The 17,173-nt window shown below is 42.8% G+C and overlaps 1 protein-coding gene across 1 annotated transcript in view; it reads right to left on the reverse strand.

Moving 5' to 3' along the window:
* Nucleotides 1-153: 153 nt before the first annotated feature.
* The window catches only part of dnah12 (dynein, axonemal, heavy chain 12), a gene marked incomplete at both ends in the record, with an annotated part of 98,471 nt that continues 81,451 nt past the window's right edge, over nucleotides 154-17,173 (reverse strand). Inside the window, 16 exons of the mRNA XM_083794570.1 lie at nucleotides 154-346; nucleotides 1,364-1,435; nucleotides 2,423-2,514; nucleotides 4,264-4,401; nucleotides 6,193-6,397; nucleotides 6,818-6,921; nucleotides 8,235-8,426; nucleotides 10,238-10,468; nucleotides 12,560-12,697; nucleotides 13,480-13,620; nucleotides 14,037-14,290; nucleotides 14,380-14,675; nucleotides 14,841-15,002; nucleotides 15,932-16,072; nucleotides 16,170-16,342; nucleotides 16,555-16,747. Of these exons, the coding sequence (XP_083650696.1) occupies nucleotides 154-346; nucleotides 1,364-1,435; nucleotides 2,423-2,514; nucleotides 4,264-4,401; nucleotides 6,193-6,397; nucleotides 6,818-6,921; nucleotides 8,235-8,426; nucleotides 10,238-10,468; nucleotides 12,560-12,697; nucleotides 13,480-13,620; nucleotides 14,037-14,290; nucleotides 14,380-14,675; nucleotides 14,841-15,002; nucleotides 15,932-16,072; nucleotides 16,170-16,342; nucleotides 16,555-16,747 (2,725 nt within the window). The remainder of the gene's footprint in view (nucleotides 347-1,363; nucleotides 1,436-2,422; nucleotides 2,515-4,263; nucleotides 4,402-6,192; nucleotides 6,398-6,817; nucleotides 6,922-8,234; nucleotides 8,427-10,237; nucleotides 10,469-12,559; nucleotides 12,698-13,479; nucleotides 13,621-14,036; nucleotides 14,291-14,379; nucleotides 14,676-14,840; nucleotides 15,003-15,931; nucleotides 16,073-16,169; nucleotides 16,343-16,554; nucleotides 16,748-17,173) is intronic.

Consider the following 17,173-nt stretch of genomic DNA (forward strand, 5'->3'; position numbering starts at 1 on the left):
GGACACTTCGACACTAACTCTGGGGGAGCCCGGGTTCGAACTGGCAACCTTGCGGTTACCATCCAGCGGTTACCCCTGAGCCACCGCCACCCCTGTGTTGAAGTATACAGTGCAATGAGACAATGTTTTTTGATGATCTGATCGATCATCGTCCTAGTCGTCTAGTTGACAGAGCAGAGCCACGCCCCTCTTGATCCAGTGGCGCGGGCGCCGGTCCGTGGGCAGCGTCATGGAGATGACGAAGTTGGTGGAGTGTCCCGTGGTGGACAGGGTGCCCTTCCTCTCGCTGGTCTTGTAGATCGGACATACGTACAGAGTCTCGTCAGGCTGCTGCTCCCCCGACTGGCTCCTCCTCTCTGGACAGGAGGAGAGGGAAGCAGTGGTGACTTTGACAGTTAGTTTTAGTCATAGGGCTCTATTTTCATCAGTGCCAAACCCCTTATCCCCAAACGTCTTTGCCTTTTCTTTACTATTTTATGAAAAAATAATATATAATAATAAAATCAGCTCTTTTCAAAAGATTTGCAGAAATCATGAAATGGGACTTGATGCACAATGAGTAGGCCTACTGTTAATTTTGGTACATTTTGATAGCAATATTACTCAAGCACATTTTGAATTCCGGACGTTTACTTGTAACGGAGTAGTTCTAAATAGCAGTATTGATACTGTTACTTAAGTAAAACAATTGAGTAGGCTACTTTTTTCCACCACAGTGACTGTGAGACAGACCACATAATGTTCTAGCTGTTCCTTTCTAGTGTCGCCACTAGATGGCAATGCAAGCACATGGTTGTAGTTCCTGGTGACAAGCGCAGTCTTGTGAGCTTGTACAACAGAGTATTTCTACACATTGCTGCAGTATTGATACTTTTACTTAAGCAGAGAATGCGAGTACTTTTTCCACCACTGGTCAGTGCCAGTGTTGTTTTTGGCAGCAAAATTTGATTTTAGTTTTAGTCATTATAGTCTTTTGAATAGTTTTCATTTTAGTTCTAGTCACATTTTAGTCACCTGGAATGTTTTAGTGATAGTTTTAGTCGACTAAACGTCATATTTTTTGCGGGCCTTGATGCCGTCGTAATGGCTGATTTTACCCTTGCTGAAAATAGCCGATCTACAAGCTCACAACGCGCTTGTAGATCAGTTATTTTCAGCATGCAACCAAGTGTAAAATGACTCATAGTGGATCTCTCCACTAGTCTCTTCCTAACATTTTAGTCTAGTCTATTTCTTGACGAAATTGTCAATAAAGTCTTAGTTTATAGTCATCATAGCTTAGTTTTCATTTAGTTTCTATACAGTCGAAGAACATTTTTTGTCTTAGTTTAGTCGACGAAAACAACACTGGTCAGTATACTACTTACTGATTTTGATCCAAATAATGGGCATTGGGTCAAACAGGACTTTGGGGTGCTGTTCGGCCAGGACTCCGCTGTGGAGAGAAAAAAAGAGAATAATAAAATAAAAAAAGGAAACTTGTTTTAGGCTATTTTGGGCGGGAACCCCTTTTGGTGTTAGCAATATGTTATGCTTTAGCTATTGAAAAAAAGCAGATCTACAAGCTCGTAGCGCGCCCCCGAGTGGCGCGCTACGAGCTTGTAGGTCTGCTATTTTTGAAAAATCGAAGAACGACTGACATAGAAACATGGCTTTTTCAGAAAACTGTCAGGAAGTAGAAGACATTTTTAGAATCTGATCTCAGGTCAGAATGAAAACTGTCTGGATGTAGAAGACATTTTTAGAATCTGATCTCATGTCAGAATGGGTTAAGTTTCACCAGCACAGTGGTTTTCAACCAGTGGTCCTTGAGGGGGTTCCAGGTGGTCCCCCATGCAGCTAAATGATGGATAGTTAGTAACCAAATGGACCCTTCAAAGATCTTTAACTCTTGAGAGCGTAACAAAATAAAACGAAATTGACCCGTATATGGGTCCATTTGGTTTCATGTTACGATCTCAAGAGTTAAATTATTGTTAAACGTCTGCATTACTTAATTTACAATAAGTCGACACAATTAGAGAATGTATAGAAGAATTATTATTTTGATCAACGTTTGCCTGTTATCTCCCCTAATGGTACCAACAGCAATACAGCATGGAATTGTGGACAAAAACTACAACGAAATATTCTTCATTACGTTTGCTTTTACTGCTGCCCTAAACAAACTTAAATTAAAAGTCCATAGACTTCGATTTACGTCAAACCACATTGCAGTCGTCTACACAAGCAGAATTACATTATAAGAGCTGTATTTTGAGGTGTAGTGCAGAGTTGTGTGCATTGTGTAAAAATAATAAAGCCTTCAGTTGCTCTAAAACAAATAACAAAAATCCCATAGACTTGGCTGACGTAATTTTCAAAAGCCATTGGAGGGGCTAGCTATAGCGCCCCTCGAAATTAACCCAATATAAAGAACTACCCCGTTTTATCCCAGCGAGCTCCATCCAGAAACAGGCCGTTGATATAGACACCATCTTCAGGGACCGTGTCTGAAGCACTGATAGGAAGGACCTGTAGTAGGCAGACAGACAATGATGCAAATTAAACTCAGATCAGCACATACTGCAAAAAGCCCTGCTGAGCATTCATTTATAGACCTGAGGACGATTCTACAAAATGTCTTCTAAATCCTGACAGTTTTCTGTAAAACCCCATGTTTCTATGTCAGTGGTGCTCAACCTTTCTCATGTCACGAAAACCCCAGAATTATCTGTATTTGGCTGCGGAGCCCTATCTGAAAATATGTTGTTCCAGGCACCCCACCAGAAGATTTGAGTTGAAAACGTTCGCTCTGAAAGAATATATATTCAAAGATTAGCACCACATTTTCATGATTTAAACAAATATCGAGTGCCGCGCTACGAGCTTGTAGATCTGCTATTTTTCAGTAGCTAAAGTATAACATAATGCTTAAAACACCAAAAGGGGTTTCCGCCCAGAATGGGTTAACTCTGAAAATCTGAGTTAAATTGGTAGGGGTGTAACGATAATAGTAACTGCAATCGGAAAATCGATGTTCATTTCAAGAATCAAAGTATATCGAGATGTAAACGGCAACATTGAACTTTGTATCGTATCATTTGTATCAATACTAAGTTCTTGTGCGTTAGCAATTTTTAAGAAGAAAAAAGAAAAAAGAAAAAGAGGGGTTTAATTACTTTTCCATTCAATATTGCTACACTGAATACCAGACGACTCGCCCCTTTACCAACTCGCCCCGGGCGTACAGCCGGCGGAACCTGGCCTAGTATTCCTAAAGTAACCTAAATAAATGATGCTTAAACGGTTCAACCTAATCTCATTCCTAACCTTTAAGGTATATTCAGTGATTTCACTCAAAAAACCTTAGGTTTCGTTTTTGCCTTGGGACCCAAAGCTTTCATCCAATCAGGATAGAGAGCCAAAAATGAAACCTAAGGTTTTTTGACCCCCAGGGTTAACTGGGGACAGGGAGGAACTCCTTATATGGTCAGCACACTCTATAGTAGAGAGGATTATCACAATTATAGGTTTCGTTTTTGACTCTCTATCCTGATTGGACGAAAGGCTTAGGTCCCAGCCAAAAACAAAACCTAAGGTTTTTTGAGTGAAATCACTGAATATACCTTTAACCTCAGTAAAACTATGGTTTAGGGGTGACCGTACCTGCGACCGTACCTGATACCGCTACACTTGGTCTATCGATAAATGTGTGTTATTCTCTGTGTTCATGTCAAGGTACTGGTACGGTTTGTACATGTGTTCAAATATAATATCTATGTATTTGCCAGAGAATCGATGCGTTTACTTATTTATATCCATATTCATTTTCCCTTAAAAAACCTGCACTCTCCACATGTGTCACACAGATTGCTAAATAGTTACTGTATCAATTTAAAATCATTGAATCGTACGCATTGATCAACCATGCATACGTATCGTATCGCTGTTAACCCATTTTAGGCGGGAACCCCTTTTGGTGTTAGCATTATGCTATGCCTTAGCTATTGAAAAATAGCAGATCTACAAGCTCATAGGGCGCCACCGAGTGGCGCGCTACGAGCTTGTAGGTCTGCTATTTTTGAAAAATCAAAAAACGACTGACATAGAAACATAGCTTTTTCAGAAAACTGTCAGGATGTAGAAGACATTTTTAGAATCTGATCTGTCCGTTACACCACATATAATGTGTAATATAATGTGTAATGTGCACAACAATGACATCATAACTCTACTGAGATGAGGTCACAGAGCATGACCAGGCTATTATTGACCTCTGACCTCAAAGTCAAAGGCCAGCTGGTCGATGGGGATGTGGTACTTCCGGGCGTAGTTCTGCATGGCTCCGGTCAGGAAGGCCTGGGTGAAGAAGAAGCCCGACAGCCAGAACACATTGGGTTTGGTGGAGCGGTACCAATCCTGTTAGGAGACAGACGGAACACATTGGGTTTGGTGGAGCGGTACCAATCCTGTTAGGAGACAGACGGAACACATTGGGTTTGGTGGAGCGGTACCAATCCTGTTAGGAGACAGACGGAACACATTGGGTTTGGTGGAGCGGTACCAATCCTGTTAGGAGACAGACGGAACACATTGGGTTTGGTGGAGCGGTACCAATCCTGTTAGGAGACAGACGGAACACATTGGGTTTGGTGGAGCGGTACCAATCCTGTTAGGAGACAGACGGAACACATTGGGTTTGGTGGAGCGGTACCAATCCTGTTAGAGACAGAACACATGGAATAATAAAGCTAAATAAAATCTCACGCCGGAAATCCGATTAGGATTTTTGTCAGAATCTGTGAGTTGTAACTTGTGAAATAGCATTAACCCATTTAGGCGATTTAATGTTTTTAGCAGACCTACAGTTCAAGCCCGTAGCGCGCCACTACGAGCTTGTAGATCTGCTATTTTCCCTCCACACTAGTGTATTCAAGTTTTAAGCTTTTTTAACAGAAGCCTGCAGGGGCAAGCATAAATGTCATTACGTCACAAGTTAATTAAGTTCAATCCCCTGTACCACCCTCCCCCACCCACAATCCCCAGGACAGTTGGAAAGCAGTCTGAAAAAAATAAAAGAAATAAAAACGAAGGCACAAATCCACTGACAACTAGCAACTAGTGCTGTTTCCTAAAGAAATTAACTAATACGTAGGACTGTGATGTTTAGATGCTATCATTATATTTTTAACTAATACGTAGGACTGTGATGTTTAGATGCTATCATTCTATTTGTCGAGACTGAGCCTTAAATTGTATGATATTGCGGTTTTATTGAAGATACTTCTGAACATGTCTTCTATTTCCAGATTGACCACTTCAAATACTCTTTAATCTTGAAACAACAGCCGATCTACAAGCTCACAACACGTTGCGCTGCAACGTGTTGTGAGCTTGTAGATCGGCTATTTTCAGTGCAAGAGATGGTCTATAGTAGACACACTGCTGGTTGCTGTGGAATCCCAATGACTGAAATCAGATTCTCAGACTCAAAACGAACAATATTTGTTGTCATCGTTGGATGCAATTCCATCCATAATTCCATGCTGTACTGATGGTGGTGGTACTGTACCAGCCATAGGATGTGGCATATTTATTGGCGAAAACAAGCTTTTTGTGACTTGTGTACTGCACTGTGTACCTCGCATTTATCGCCTGCCCATGGTCTGACAACACCAGTGCTGCTGCAGCCAGGTCGCAAGACCAGCGACAGACAGTATCAGCTCTGGCGAGATCATTTCCAGGTCACAAGCATTTGGAAGTTGGCTTCCAAACGCCTGGTGTTTCCTTATGGCTTCACGGCCGACAAATTGAACTCGAAGCTGGGCTGAATGAATGGGGAATTACCGCTGTACCACACGGTAACTCTGTCATTTCTCGACCGTTTCGGACGCGGGCCGGCTGGCCGGAACCGAGCCGGCACCCTGGGTGCGTTCCTGCAGGCCTGGAAGTTCCTGGGACTCCCCAGGGACCCCCACACGGAGTTGCACCACTTACTTCTTTATACTTTTATACTATTTAGATATGTTTTTTTAAATAGTTCAAATAGCTGATGTACAAGCTCACAACAAAGTGTCGATGTAGATCAGCTAGTTGAACAATTTAAAAATGGTTTTCATTTCAAAACAGTAAAAAAAAGGCAAAGACATTTAGGGATAAGGGCACTAACAAGAATACGGCCTCACAGGGGTCTAAACAGACGAGACTGACCTTCAAGAAGGTCAGTCTGGAGAGCAGGTCAGTGACGTAGCTTCCCAGAGGCTTGAGGCTGGGGTAGGAGCGATTGGCCCATTTCTCCGGGACTTTACCCAGCATGAGACTGCCTGCGACGGCCTCCAGGTCGCCATCCATCACCACCAGGCCCTTGATGGCCATCAGCAGGTTCTGGAGACTCTCACGGAGTGTAACACAGAGCCTGAGGCAGAACAAGTAGCAACATCACATTGTGCATTATTATAATGTAAATTAGTTAATGATCTACTACTAATAAATTAATAAAACTTTATTTTGCATAGCACGACATGACATGACATGACATGCAGCTCAAAGTGCTTTACAGAGCAATAAAGAAAAAAGCATAAAACAACGTAAATAATAGCAAAAGGGGCAGTGAATAAGGCAAAACAGTGGGAACATGAGTAACAACACAGATAATTAAAACTCAACTAAAAGCAAGTGTGAAGAAATAGGTCTTGAGCTGTGCTTTGAAACTGTCTACAGAGGCTGACTGTCTTAGGTGTAATGGGAGTTTATTCCAAGCCGTCGGGCCGTAGAAGCAGAAAGCTGCTTCACCGTGGCGTGTTTATTTAATAATAATAATAATAATAATACATACGTATTGTAGCGCTCCAACTCCTGCACCAGCACAGTGTTCATACTCTCCTCATAGACAAACGGGAACTTTAACAGCGCAGCCTCCGTGTCAAAATTGTCCGGAAGCTAAAGGACATACAGCACAGCAAACCACAGTCAACTTTCAACACCAAAGTTAAAAGAAACGAGACTAAGATAACATATGCACGATGAAGGTCTCAGGGCCAACAAACAAACCTTGATTTATTTATGTTTTTGCATTTAAAGATGTGCGGGGTTTTTTCAAGAATAACATTCCAACCACTGTGTGGCAGTCATGAGGTCATCAATATGTCCATACATAGACATTAATGTGTCCGTGGGAAAGACTTTGGTCTTGTATGTGTGGCAAATTCTACATTTTCTACTTTACATACCATTATGTTCTTATTTTGCTCATAAGACCCAATTACTGAATCTCCAGGTTTTCTTTAGGACATGTACAGTATGCCACTTATTGGCACTATATGGCACATTTGGACGAGTCCAACTAGTGGTTATCAAATGTTTTATTTGCATGGACCCCCTTGACTCGGAGTCCACTCATTGTGTAGGTCCATGACTCCATGGCAACAATTTTATTTTGCCACCATATAAGCCATATTTCCATAAAATAAACCAATTCCACCTTGTCAGTGAACTCAAAGTCACTCGTTACAGAAGCACAATGGCATAGAATGTTGTGGACCTTATGTCGGGGGTTTCATTTTAACCAAGCAAAAGAGAAAGTAAAAATGTGCTCATATCTTCTACCTTTGTAAGAATGTCATTGGCTATGTGTGGTCACGTGTTCTACCTTTGTAAGAATGTCATTGGCTATGTGTGGACAGGTGTTCTACCTTTGTAAGAATGTCACTGGCAATAGAGCGTCGCAGTCCCTCCCCCTTTCAGAACAACGAGTGGCCCAGGAAATGAACCGCAATGCATTTTGACCATAGGCATTTCTTTAATTATTTATTTAAAGACCTTTTAAGTGTCGTACGAAGCCAACTCTTGTCGTGAAAAATCATGACAACACACACAATATTTTGGACCAAACAAAGAATTAGAAAGTAGAAAAAAACGGCAGGTTACAACACTTTTTTTTGTCGTTTTTCTTCTTTGTAATTACTTGTTTGGTCCAAAATATTGTGTTTGTTGTCATGATTTGTCACCACAAGAGTTGGCTTCGTACGACGCTTAAAAGGTCTTTAAAAAGGTCTATATTGTGGTCAGGTGTTCTACCTTTGTAAGAATGTCATTGGCTATAGTGTGGTCAGGTGTTCTACCTTTGTAAGAATGTCATTGGCTATAGTGTGGTCAGGTGTTCTACCTTTGTAAGAATGTCATTGGCTATAGTGTGTTCAGGTGTTCTACCTTTGTAAGAATGTCATTGGCTATAGTGTGGTCAGGTGTTCTACCTTTGTAAGAATGTCATTGGCTATGGCGTACAGGGTGTTGTCTCCTTCCGAGCTGCCGCCAGCCTTCATGGCCCCGCCTCCTTGGGTGAGCAGCAGCGAATCAAACAGCAGCTTGGTCTGCTGCAGATCCTTGGATATGTCCACGTTCTCGTGCATGCCGAACACCTCTGGGTGCTGGCCCAGCGGGAGGTTCTGGAACACAACGTGCAGATTGAAGCCCAACACACACTGGGTGCGCAGCGACGCAGCACTCACTTATGTCATATTGTAGTCCAGTGGCGTGCACAGATAGACACCACCTGCCCTCGCCCTCTGGACAGCAATGTGCCCTTTTTTTAGGGTTAGGGTTTATTTTTTGTACAGTGTACAGTATGTGGATAAAAAAAAGCTTCTAATATATTATGTATGCCCCAAAATCTATAAATCTCACACTATTAACCCATTTAGGCCTGAGGCCGATTCTTAAAAAGCCTCTAAATCCTGACTTAAGTTTTCTGAAAAACTAATATTTATATTGCAGCATCAAATTATTTACATTTTTGAATACTGTACATACTGTACAGAACCCAAAAATGGGTTCCCGGCCTGACGGGGTAAAACACCAAAATGGGTTCCCGCCCAGAAACCGGCCGGTTCCACGCGCTGCACAAGGTGCCCTTTTTCACTTGAGCACCTGCCCCTCTAAATGTCTGTGCACGCCACTGTTGTAGTCACTGGTCTGTAGTCATCAGACCGGAACCACCAAACCGGAATTAATTAACCAAATATTACCCAAAATAATTCCCCGCCGTGATCAAAGGATCATCCTTTTAGGGCCTACCCAATAAAAGCCTTGACACGGCGTATGAATCCTTTCTTCAAGAACTTCTTGGAATAGTTTGTTTGGTATATCCACCTTTTATTCCAACTCGTAGAGACTGGCGAGACTAACAACAAACAGGGGAGACCTAAACAAAGCGACAGCGGTAAAAACGGAACCACCCCACCGGAATATGATTTTTCCTTTAAAAAAATCACACCCGTGTGAACTGAGTGGAACACGGACATTGCTGTTCCTTGGAGTGGTTGCACCACTCAAAAAAACAACAACATTTTAACAGCCTAGACCGGATCACACGGCAATTTAGTAAGTAGTAACACAGACCAGGCTTTCCTCGGAGGTGGAAAGCCTGGCGATGCGAGGTTAGACACATACAGCGTGGCTCTGTTTGACTACGAAGGTCGAAGGGTAGTCAAACCTAGCCTGGCAAATAAAGGCTCATACATAGTCTGGATTTACGGTGGTGGGGTGACCACCGAACTACAACATGACGTCACGAGCCGCGGTGAAGAGCAAAACCACCACCACCGCTCCAGCCCTTCTCTCTGTTTTTACTCACCACCGCTCAACGTTATTTCAGCTCCGGTGGTCAGCTCACCACCGGAGCGATGGTCACCTTACCACCGAAAATCCAGACTATGAATAGGCCTTAAGACAGACTAATATCACGCAACACTGCTGCGCAATTTTTTTGTTGCCTGATTCGGTCTGGCTTATTAGCCAGGCTAAGTCAAACCTTCCACACCGCTAACCTGAAACTTTCCAGAACCGTGATGTCTTTTGATTGGTTCTTTGGTTTAGATTTAAATTCTAACCAGAATGGTTCTTTCCCCTTCTTCTGAAGGGGCAGGTAAGCCAGGTACGTCATCAAAACACAACTTTATTTTAGAAAGATTTAGAAAGAATAGGTTCTGAGCTCTTGGAAGCTTATAGTACCACTACCACACGTCACAACACGTTGTGAGTTTGTAGATCTGCTACTTTTTTCTGCTAGATTTGCTATGTTTCCCCAGAATATGGTGTTTGAGTCATCTCTATTTTGAGCAAATTTGTTTGTCAAGGACAAAAAAGTAATTTATTGCAAAACGTTGTGAGCTGAGCTTGTACATCTGCTATGTTTGCTTGCACGAATAAGTACCCGTCCCCGTCTTCTTTGTATAAATAGACCACTGGTGTGTTATACCTTGATAAACTCGATGTAGTTCTCATAGGTGGATTTGGGCGGGGCGTAGTATTTGCCACTGGGGGAGAAGTTGTAGGGTTTGCGGATGATGTCGTTGTTGTAGAAGTCGTCCAGTGTGGTCATCAGCAGCCTCCTGTCCCAGTCGTCCGTCACTCGGCCGCCGTAGTTGCACTCTCCCGTCAGGTACGTTATGGCCTCCAGCGGAACCTCGTCGTAGTCATTCACGAACAGCTGGATCCACGACGGGAGAGGAGAGCAATTTACACTTACAATTTAGGCATTTAGCAGACTTCTGACCTGACCTGAGATCAGATTCTAAAAATGACTTCTACATCCTGACAGTTTTCTGAAAAAGCCATGTTTCTATGTCAGTGGTTCTTCGATTTTTCTAAAATAGCAGACCTACAAGCTCGGAACACGCCACTCGGTGGCGCGCTATGAGTTTGTAGATCTGCTATTTCTCAATAGCTAAAGTATAGCATAATGTTAACACCAAAAGGGGTTAGCTGTCTGATGTCTAATGTCTATGTCTCTGTGAATACCTGCAGCTGTCTAATGTCTAATGTCTATGTCTCTGTGAATACCTGCAGCTGTGTAATGTCTATGTCTCTGTGAATACCTGCAGCTGTCTAATGTCTAATGTCTATGTCTCTGTGAATACCTGCAGCTGTGTAATGTCTGTCTCTGTGAATACCTGCAGCTGTCTAATGTCTAATGTCTATGTCTCTGTGAATACCTGCAGCTGTCTGATGTCTATGTCTCTGTGAATACCTGCAGCTGTTTTTTGATTGATTGAAATATTTATTAACAGTTTGTAGAATTTACAGTACATTTTAAGCACAAACTCAATACAAAGACTGTCAACTGTGAGTGGACGACCCAATTAAGCATTACACTTGTTTACAACAGGGTCCACATTGTTCAATTCATCAAAACATTTAAAGACATACAGACATTTAGAGACATACAAATAGACATTTCTATGTAGCTAAAGTACAGAACAGGAATTCATCATATGGGAAGCAAAAAAGGGAAAAGATACAATATACAGTGAGGGAAAATGGGGGGGGGGGTGGGGGGGGATTCAGATTTTACAGAGGCCAGTTTCGAATTGCAGCCATCCGTAGGTGCCCTTTGAGAGCGGTTTTGAAGGAGTCAAGGGATTCACATGTCTTAATGACTGTTGGTAGGGCGTTCCACATTTTGGTGGCATAGGAGCGAAAATAATTTAGTCCCTTGTTTGTGCCGAATCTGGGTTGTACATGGTTTGTTGCACTCCCTCTGGTGTTGTGGGTGTGGACTTCGTTTACATTAAGGAAGTATTTAGACAGGTACATGGGTATCTAATGTCTAATGTCTATGTCTCTGTGAATACCTGCAGCTGTCTAATGTCTATGTCTCTGTGAATACCTGCAGCTGTCTAATGTCTAATGTCTATGTCTCTGTGAATACCTGCAGCTGTCTAATGTATAATGTCTATGTCTCTGTGAATACCTGCAGCTGTCTAATGTCTATGTCTCTGTGAATACCTGCAGCTGTCTAATGTCTAATGTCTATGTCTCTGTGAATACCTGCAGCTGTCTAATGTCTATGTCTCTGTGAATACCTGCAGCTGTCTAATGTCTAATGTCTATGTCTCTGTGAATACCTGCAGCTGTCTAATGTCTAATGTCTATGTCTATGTGAATACCTGCAGCTGTCTGATGTCTAATGTCTCTGTGAATACCTGCAGCTGTCTGATGTCTAATGTCTATGTCTCTGTGAATACCTGCAGCTGTCTAATGTCTAATGTCTATGTCTATGTGAATACCTGCAGCTGTCTAATGTCTATGTCTCTGTGAATACCTGCAGCTGTCTAATGTCTAATGTCTATGTCTCTGTGAATACCTGCAGCTGTCTAATGTCTAATGTCTATGTCTCTGTGAATACCTGCAGCTGTCTAATGTCTATGTCTCTGTGAATACCTGCAGCTGTCTAATGTCTATGTCTCTGTGAATACCTGCAGCTGTCTAATGTCTAATGTCTATGTCTCTGTGAATACCTGCAGCTGTCTAATGTCTATGTCTCTGTGAATACCTGCAGCTGTCTAATGTCTAATGTCTATGTCTCTGTGAATACCTGCAGCTGTCTGATGTCTAATGTCTCTGTGAATACCTGCAGCTGTCTAATGTCTAATGTCTATGTCTCTGTGAATACCTGCAGCTGTCTAATGTCTAATGTCTATGTCTCTGTGAATACCTGCAGCTGTCTGATGTCTAATGTCTATGTCTCTGTGAATACCTGCAGCTGTCTGATGTCTAATGTCTATGTCTCTGTGAATACCTGCAGCTGCCTGATGCTGATGCGAAGGTCAGACTCGTTGAAGCCGTAGGGTATATTCCAGCCCAGCGGACCGTACTTCTTCCTTTCTTGAACGAGAGCATGGAAGAAGCACACTCCATATAAAAGCTTCTCCCAAATCTGGAAAGGAAACCAAAGAGACAGAAACAGCATGAATGGAATATGCTGTACTGTACTGTACATTAGCCTAATAATAACCACTTAGTGTAAATACATTTATTTACAGTAAGTGATACTGTTAATTTTCACACAAATAATTGCGATTAACGATTAGATTTTTTTTTTTTTGTTGCATCGAACATTGGATCATTGTTATGAATAGAATTAAAATTTCTGTTTGGCTTTTAGGCTTCGCAAACATGAATTGCACAGGGCATATATGACAAATGACTTGAATATACAAAGAAATTACTGACAAATGTAATAATTTCATATACCGTAATTTCCGGACTATAAGCCGCGGCTTTTTACCCATGATTTGAACCCTGCGGCTTATACAACGGTGCGGCTAATCTATGGATTTTTACAGCTAACGCAGAGCCATCTCAGGCTCTGAGCTAACGTAGCTGCGGCTTATAGTCCGGTGCGGCTTATAGTCTGGTGCGGCTTGTATATGGGATTTTCCCTAAATTTGGCTGGTGCAGCTTATATTCAGGTGCGGCTTATAGTCCAGAAATTACGGTACTTGAAATAGCGGAAAGAGTTGATTACAACACGCTGTAAGGCGTAAGCTATGTAAACTATTTCTAAACCATGTTTGAAAATATATGGACATTTTTCAACGTGGAAACGATTGACGATTATGCAAGAATAATCGTGATTATCTCTAATAATTGATTAGATTAGACAATAAATTGTAATTAATTGTAATTGATTATAACTGTGACAGGCCTGCTACTCACATGCTCCTTGCTGGGGCAGTTATGGAAGAAGTGTGAATCAGAAACGGGATCCGTTTGGTACGACTGCAGTAGGTTGAGTCTGAGGCCAGTAGGGGGCTCGTTGGTCATCTTCACACCGTTCTGCAGGATGGCCACTGGGAACTACAAACATGGAGGCTGTTAGTGGAAACTACAAACACGGAGGCTGTTAGTGGAAACTACAAACACGGAGGCTGTTAGTGGAAACTACAAACATGGAGGCTGTTAGTGGAAACTACAAACATGGAGGCTGTTAGTGGAAACTACAAACACGGAGGCTGTTAGTGGAAACTACAAACATGGAGGCTGTTAGTGGAAACTACAAACATGGAGGCTGTTAGTGGAAACTACAAACATGGAGGCTGTTAGTGGAAACTACACAAAAACTACACAAACTACAAAACGCTCAGATCGGTGAACCAATAGGATCCACCGCTTCCAGCGGCACATGCCCCTCTAGACCAGACATCATGGGTACAGGCTGGGCCGGGCTACAGCCCCTTATGGCTGCAGCCTGCACTTCATTGTGTCCTTCTTGCCTTGGGCGAGGGGTAGCTGGTGAGCCAGAGGCGGAAGTCCGGGTGGCATCGGTCGGGACTGAAGTCCTCGCAGATCTTCTCCAGCGTGGGCATCCAGGACACGGCCAGGTGGCAGTTCTGCAGACATACCCACGTGCCCTCCTTCATGGCGGCCGCGATCAGCCGGGCAGCGATGGGACCCTGGTCCTGCCCCAGGGAGATGACCTGGAACTTGGAACTGGCCATCCTCTTGACGTGGGCAAACTTGAGCAAACCTGGAGAAGGAGACGGACATGTATGTCGATTGATTGATTGATTTGAAACCGCAGCACAGTATATAATATACTGGTCATACAACACTTACTAGCCATGGGGTCGGCTCCCGGTGACAGCACAAACACCAGAGGGACGGTGCAGTTGGAGTCCAGGTAACTCTTGCTTAGGTCAAAGGGCGGCGGCTCCACAAACTTCTTGCCCAGCTTGTTGGTCACGTAGTTGGCGACGGCCGGCGTGACCTTGTCGGGCCGCAGGCAGCGGTAGACGACCATCTTCTGCAGGTCGTTGAGGCGCTCGCACCACGGCGCCGGCAGGCGGCTGTTGTAGGGCTCCGTGCTGTCGTAGATGGCCCTGAAGCCCTCCGCGGACTCCACCAGCGCCTCTCTGGGACGGGGAAAGGCAGGCGTGGAAAGCAACTACTGTAAGTGCATTTACTCAAGCACCGTACACATTTTTATCCCACAATTTTGCAACCCATCTTTTTCACCCAGTGTCAATGATCTACTGTAATCCTGGCAGTGTGTCGCTGGTTCTACAGATCTACTTTACTTTATTCCCTGCAGGCCAGGCAGCATATCGGAGGCTCTGCAGATCTCGTCCCAGCTGCGGTCCTGAAGCCATGTGGGGTCCGGGTTGGGGGTGCTGTTCTCCAGGCCCACTCCTCCCGTCAGCAGGAACATGAAGTCAGCGTACGCAATCTCCTGCTTCGCCCTGTATGAAAAAACCTTACTTACTTTATTCGTTTATTTGGTCGGGACAGTGTATATTGATGAACATTACATTAAAAATACAGTGTAAATATACCAGATTTAGCAAGACTTGCTCATATCCATCTGCAGTCCCCAGACATCAAACATCAAACAATACAAACAGGACTGACGTACAGGACATAGCATACAAATACCTAGTACATTTCAAATGTAATAAGACTAGTAAAGAATAAGAAATAAGAAAATATTAAACTATTAGATAAAACAATTATTAGTGTAGGTTTACTCTAATAATCACTCTAACACAGCATACAAAATAAATACACCTAAAATAATCATGAATGGTTGCAGCTTTGTTTTTCAAGCAACCATTTTTTCAGATTGTATTTAAAAGAGGAAAATGTAGCACATTCCCTTATATGCAGAGGAAGGCCATTCCATTTTACACAGCCCAACAAGAAAACAAAAAAAACATCAATACTAACTCATTTGATTGATTGATTGATTGATTGATTGATTGAATACTTCAGTCCAAAAGGGATAGCACAAAAAAAAAAAAACATCCTTGCGATCCTTGTTTCCATTTAGGCCCTATGCAATCAATTCATAGACATGACATGAAGAATAACAACAAGATTCAATATAATCACGGGTAAAAGCAACAACACAAATACAATATCATCACAGGAAAAATAAAAGACATGAAAGAAATAGTCCTATACCAGACTATACATGTTACAGTACAATATTTGATGTAGTGGAGTAGAAGTAAAAGTATTGGAAATTGGAAATACTCAAGTAAAGTACAAATACCTCAAAATTGTACTTAAGTGCAGTACTTAAGAAAAAGTACGTAGTTACTTTAAACTGTCATGTTGTATAAGTACAGTATACTTAGCGTAGGAGGTTGTATAAGTACAGTATACTTACAGTAGGAGGTTGGAACAGAGCAGGAAGGAGAAGAGCAGCTTGTCCTTCTCGAACAGAGAGCGACACACGTTACAGTACAGGTTGTACGTGAAGTAATCCATCAGGTATCGCAGCCTCTTCTCCAGGATCCTGGACTTGTTACTGAACAAAACCACGTGACAATATCATTATTATTATTCACATTTAGGCCTGACACTGTATTCTAGGTGTTGTTCAGAATGAGTTATATTTCACTCGCCTGTCCTGGATGGAGTTGACGTAGAGGTTCTGGAACCAGCTGAGGGAGTACTGATACATGGGGTCGATGTTGGCCAGGTCGGCGATGCTGAAGAACAGGATGGACGAGTGCTTGGCCACGGCCCGGTAGCCTTCTCTGGACTCGGCTATCTTCAGCTCTGTTTTCTCAGCCACCTGTTGATGGTGGTGGTTTAAAAAACAGTTACAGACCTGCTGTTTCTTAGAGATCTCATTGGGACATGATCTTTGTTCATTAGCCCAGCAGACAGACAGACCTGCTGTTAATTAGAGATCTCGTTGGGACATGATCTTTGGTCATTAGCCCAGCCGACAGACAGACCTGCTGTTAATTAGAGATCTCGTTGGACATGATGATCCCTTTGTACCTGTTGCTTCTTGGAGATCTCGTTGGACATGATCTTGGCGGAGTCCAGGATGTGGATGGCGCTCTCGTCCTCCAGGATGTTGCCCTCGGAGGCCTGCAGCAGGTCCAGGATCTGGTCCTCGATGTCCTTCAGCTGCTTCTTGTTGGCCGCAGACTGCACGATCAGGGCGTTGCGCTCTTCTTCCAACTCTGGCCTGGAACACAGACAGGAAGAAATACATCATCCAGAGTAATAATCTTTATTGTCCCGAAGGATATTCATCTTCGCAGTCCGGTTGCGCATCAGTGATGGTTTTCAGTTTAGTGCTAGACGTATACATCAAAAAGTAGGAATTTAAAAAAATAATCTAATTATTTTAATAAATGTACGCACATTTCCACTTTTTTATCGGCATACACCAAAAAGGAACGCTTACGCGTTTCAGCTACAGTATGAGCGTTCATTTAAAATTTTGGATGCGCTACCTTTTCGGATAAAAAAAAAGAAAATCCTACTTTTTGAGGTTGAATAATGCTTTTGTACAAGAATGAAGAATGGCAAGGAAAAACGCTCACTCGTCCTACTACTGTACCTACCTCTCCTTGGCGACCACGATGCCCAGGAGCTAGGTCCTACTACT

Source organism: Protomyctophum parallelum (genome assembly GCF_964188405.1).
Source record: "Protomyctophum parallelum genome assembly, chromosome: 22".
NCBI lineage: Eukaryota > Metazoa > Chordata > Actinopteri > Myctophiformes > Myctophidae > Protomyctophum > Protomyctophum parallelum.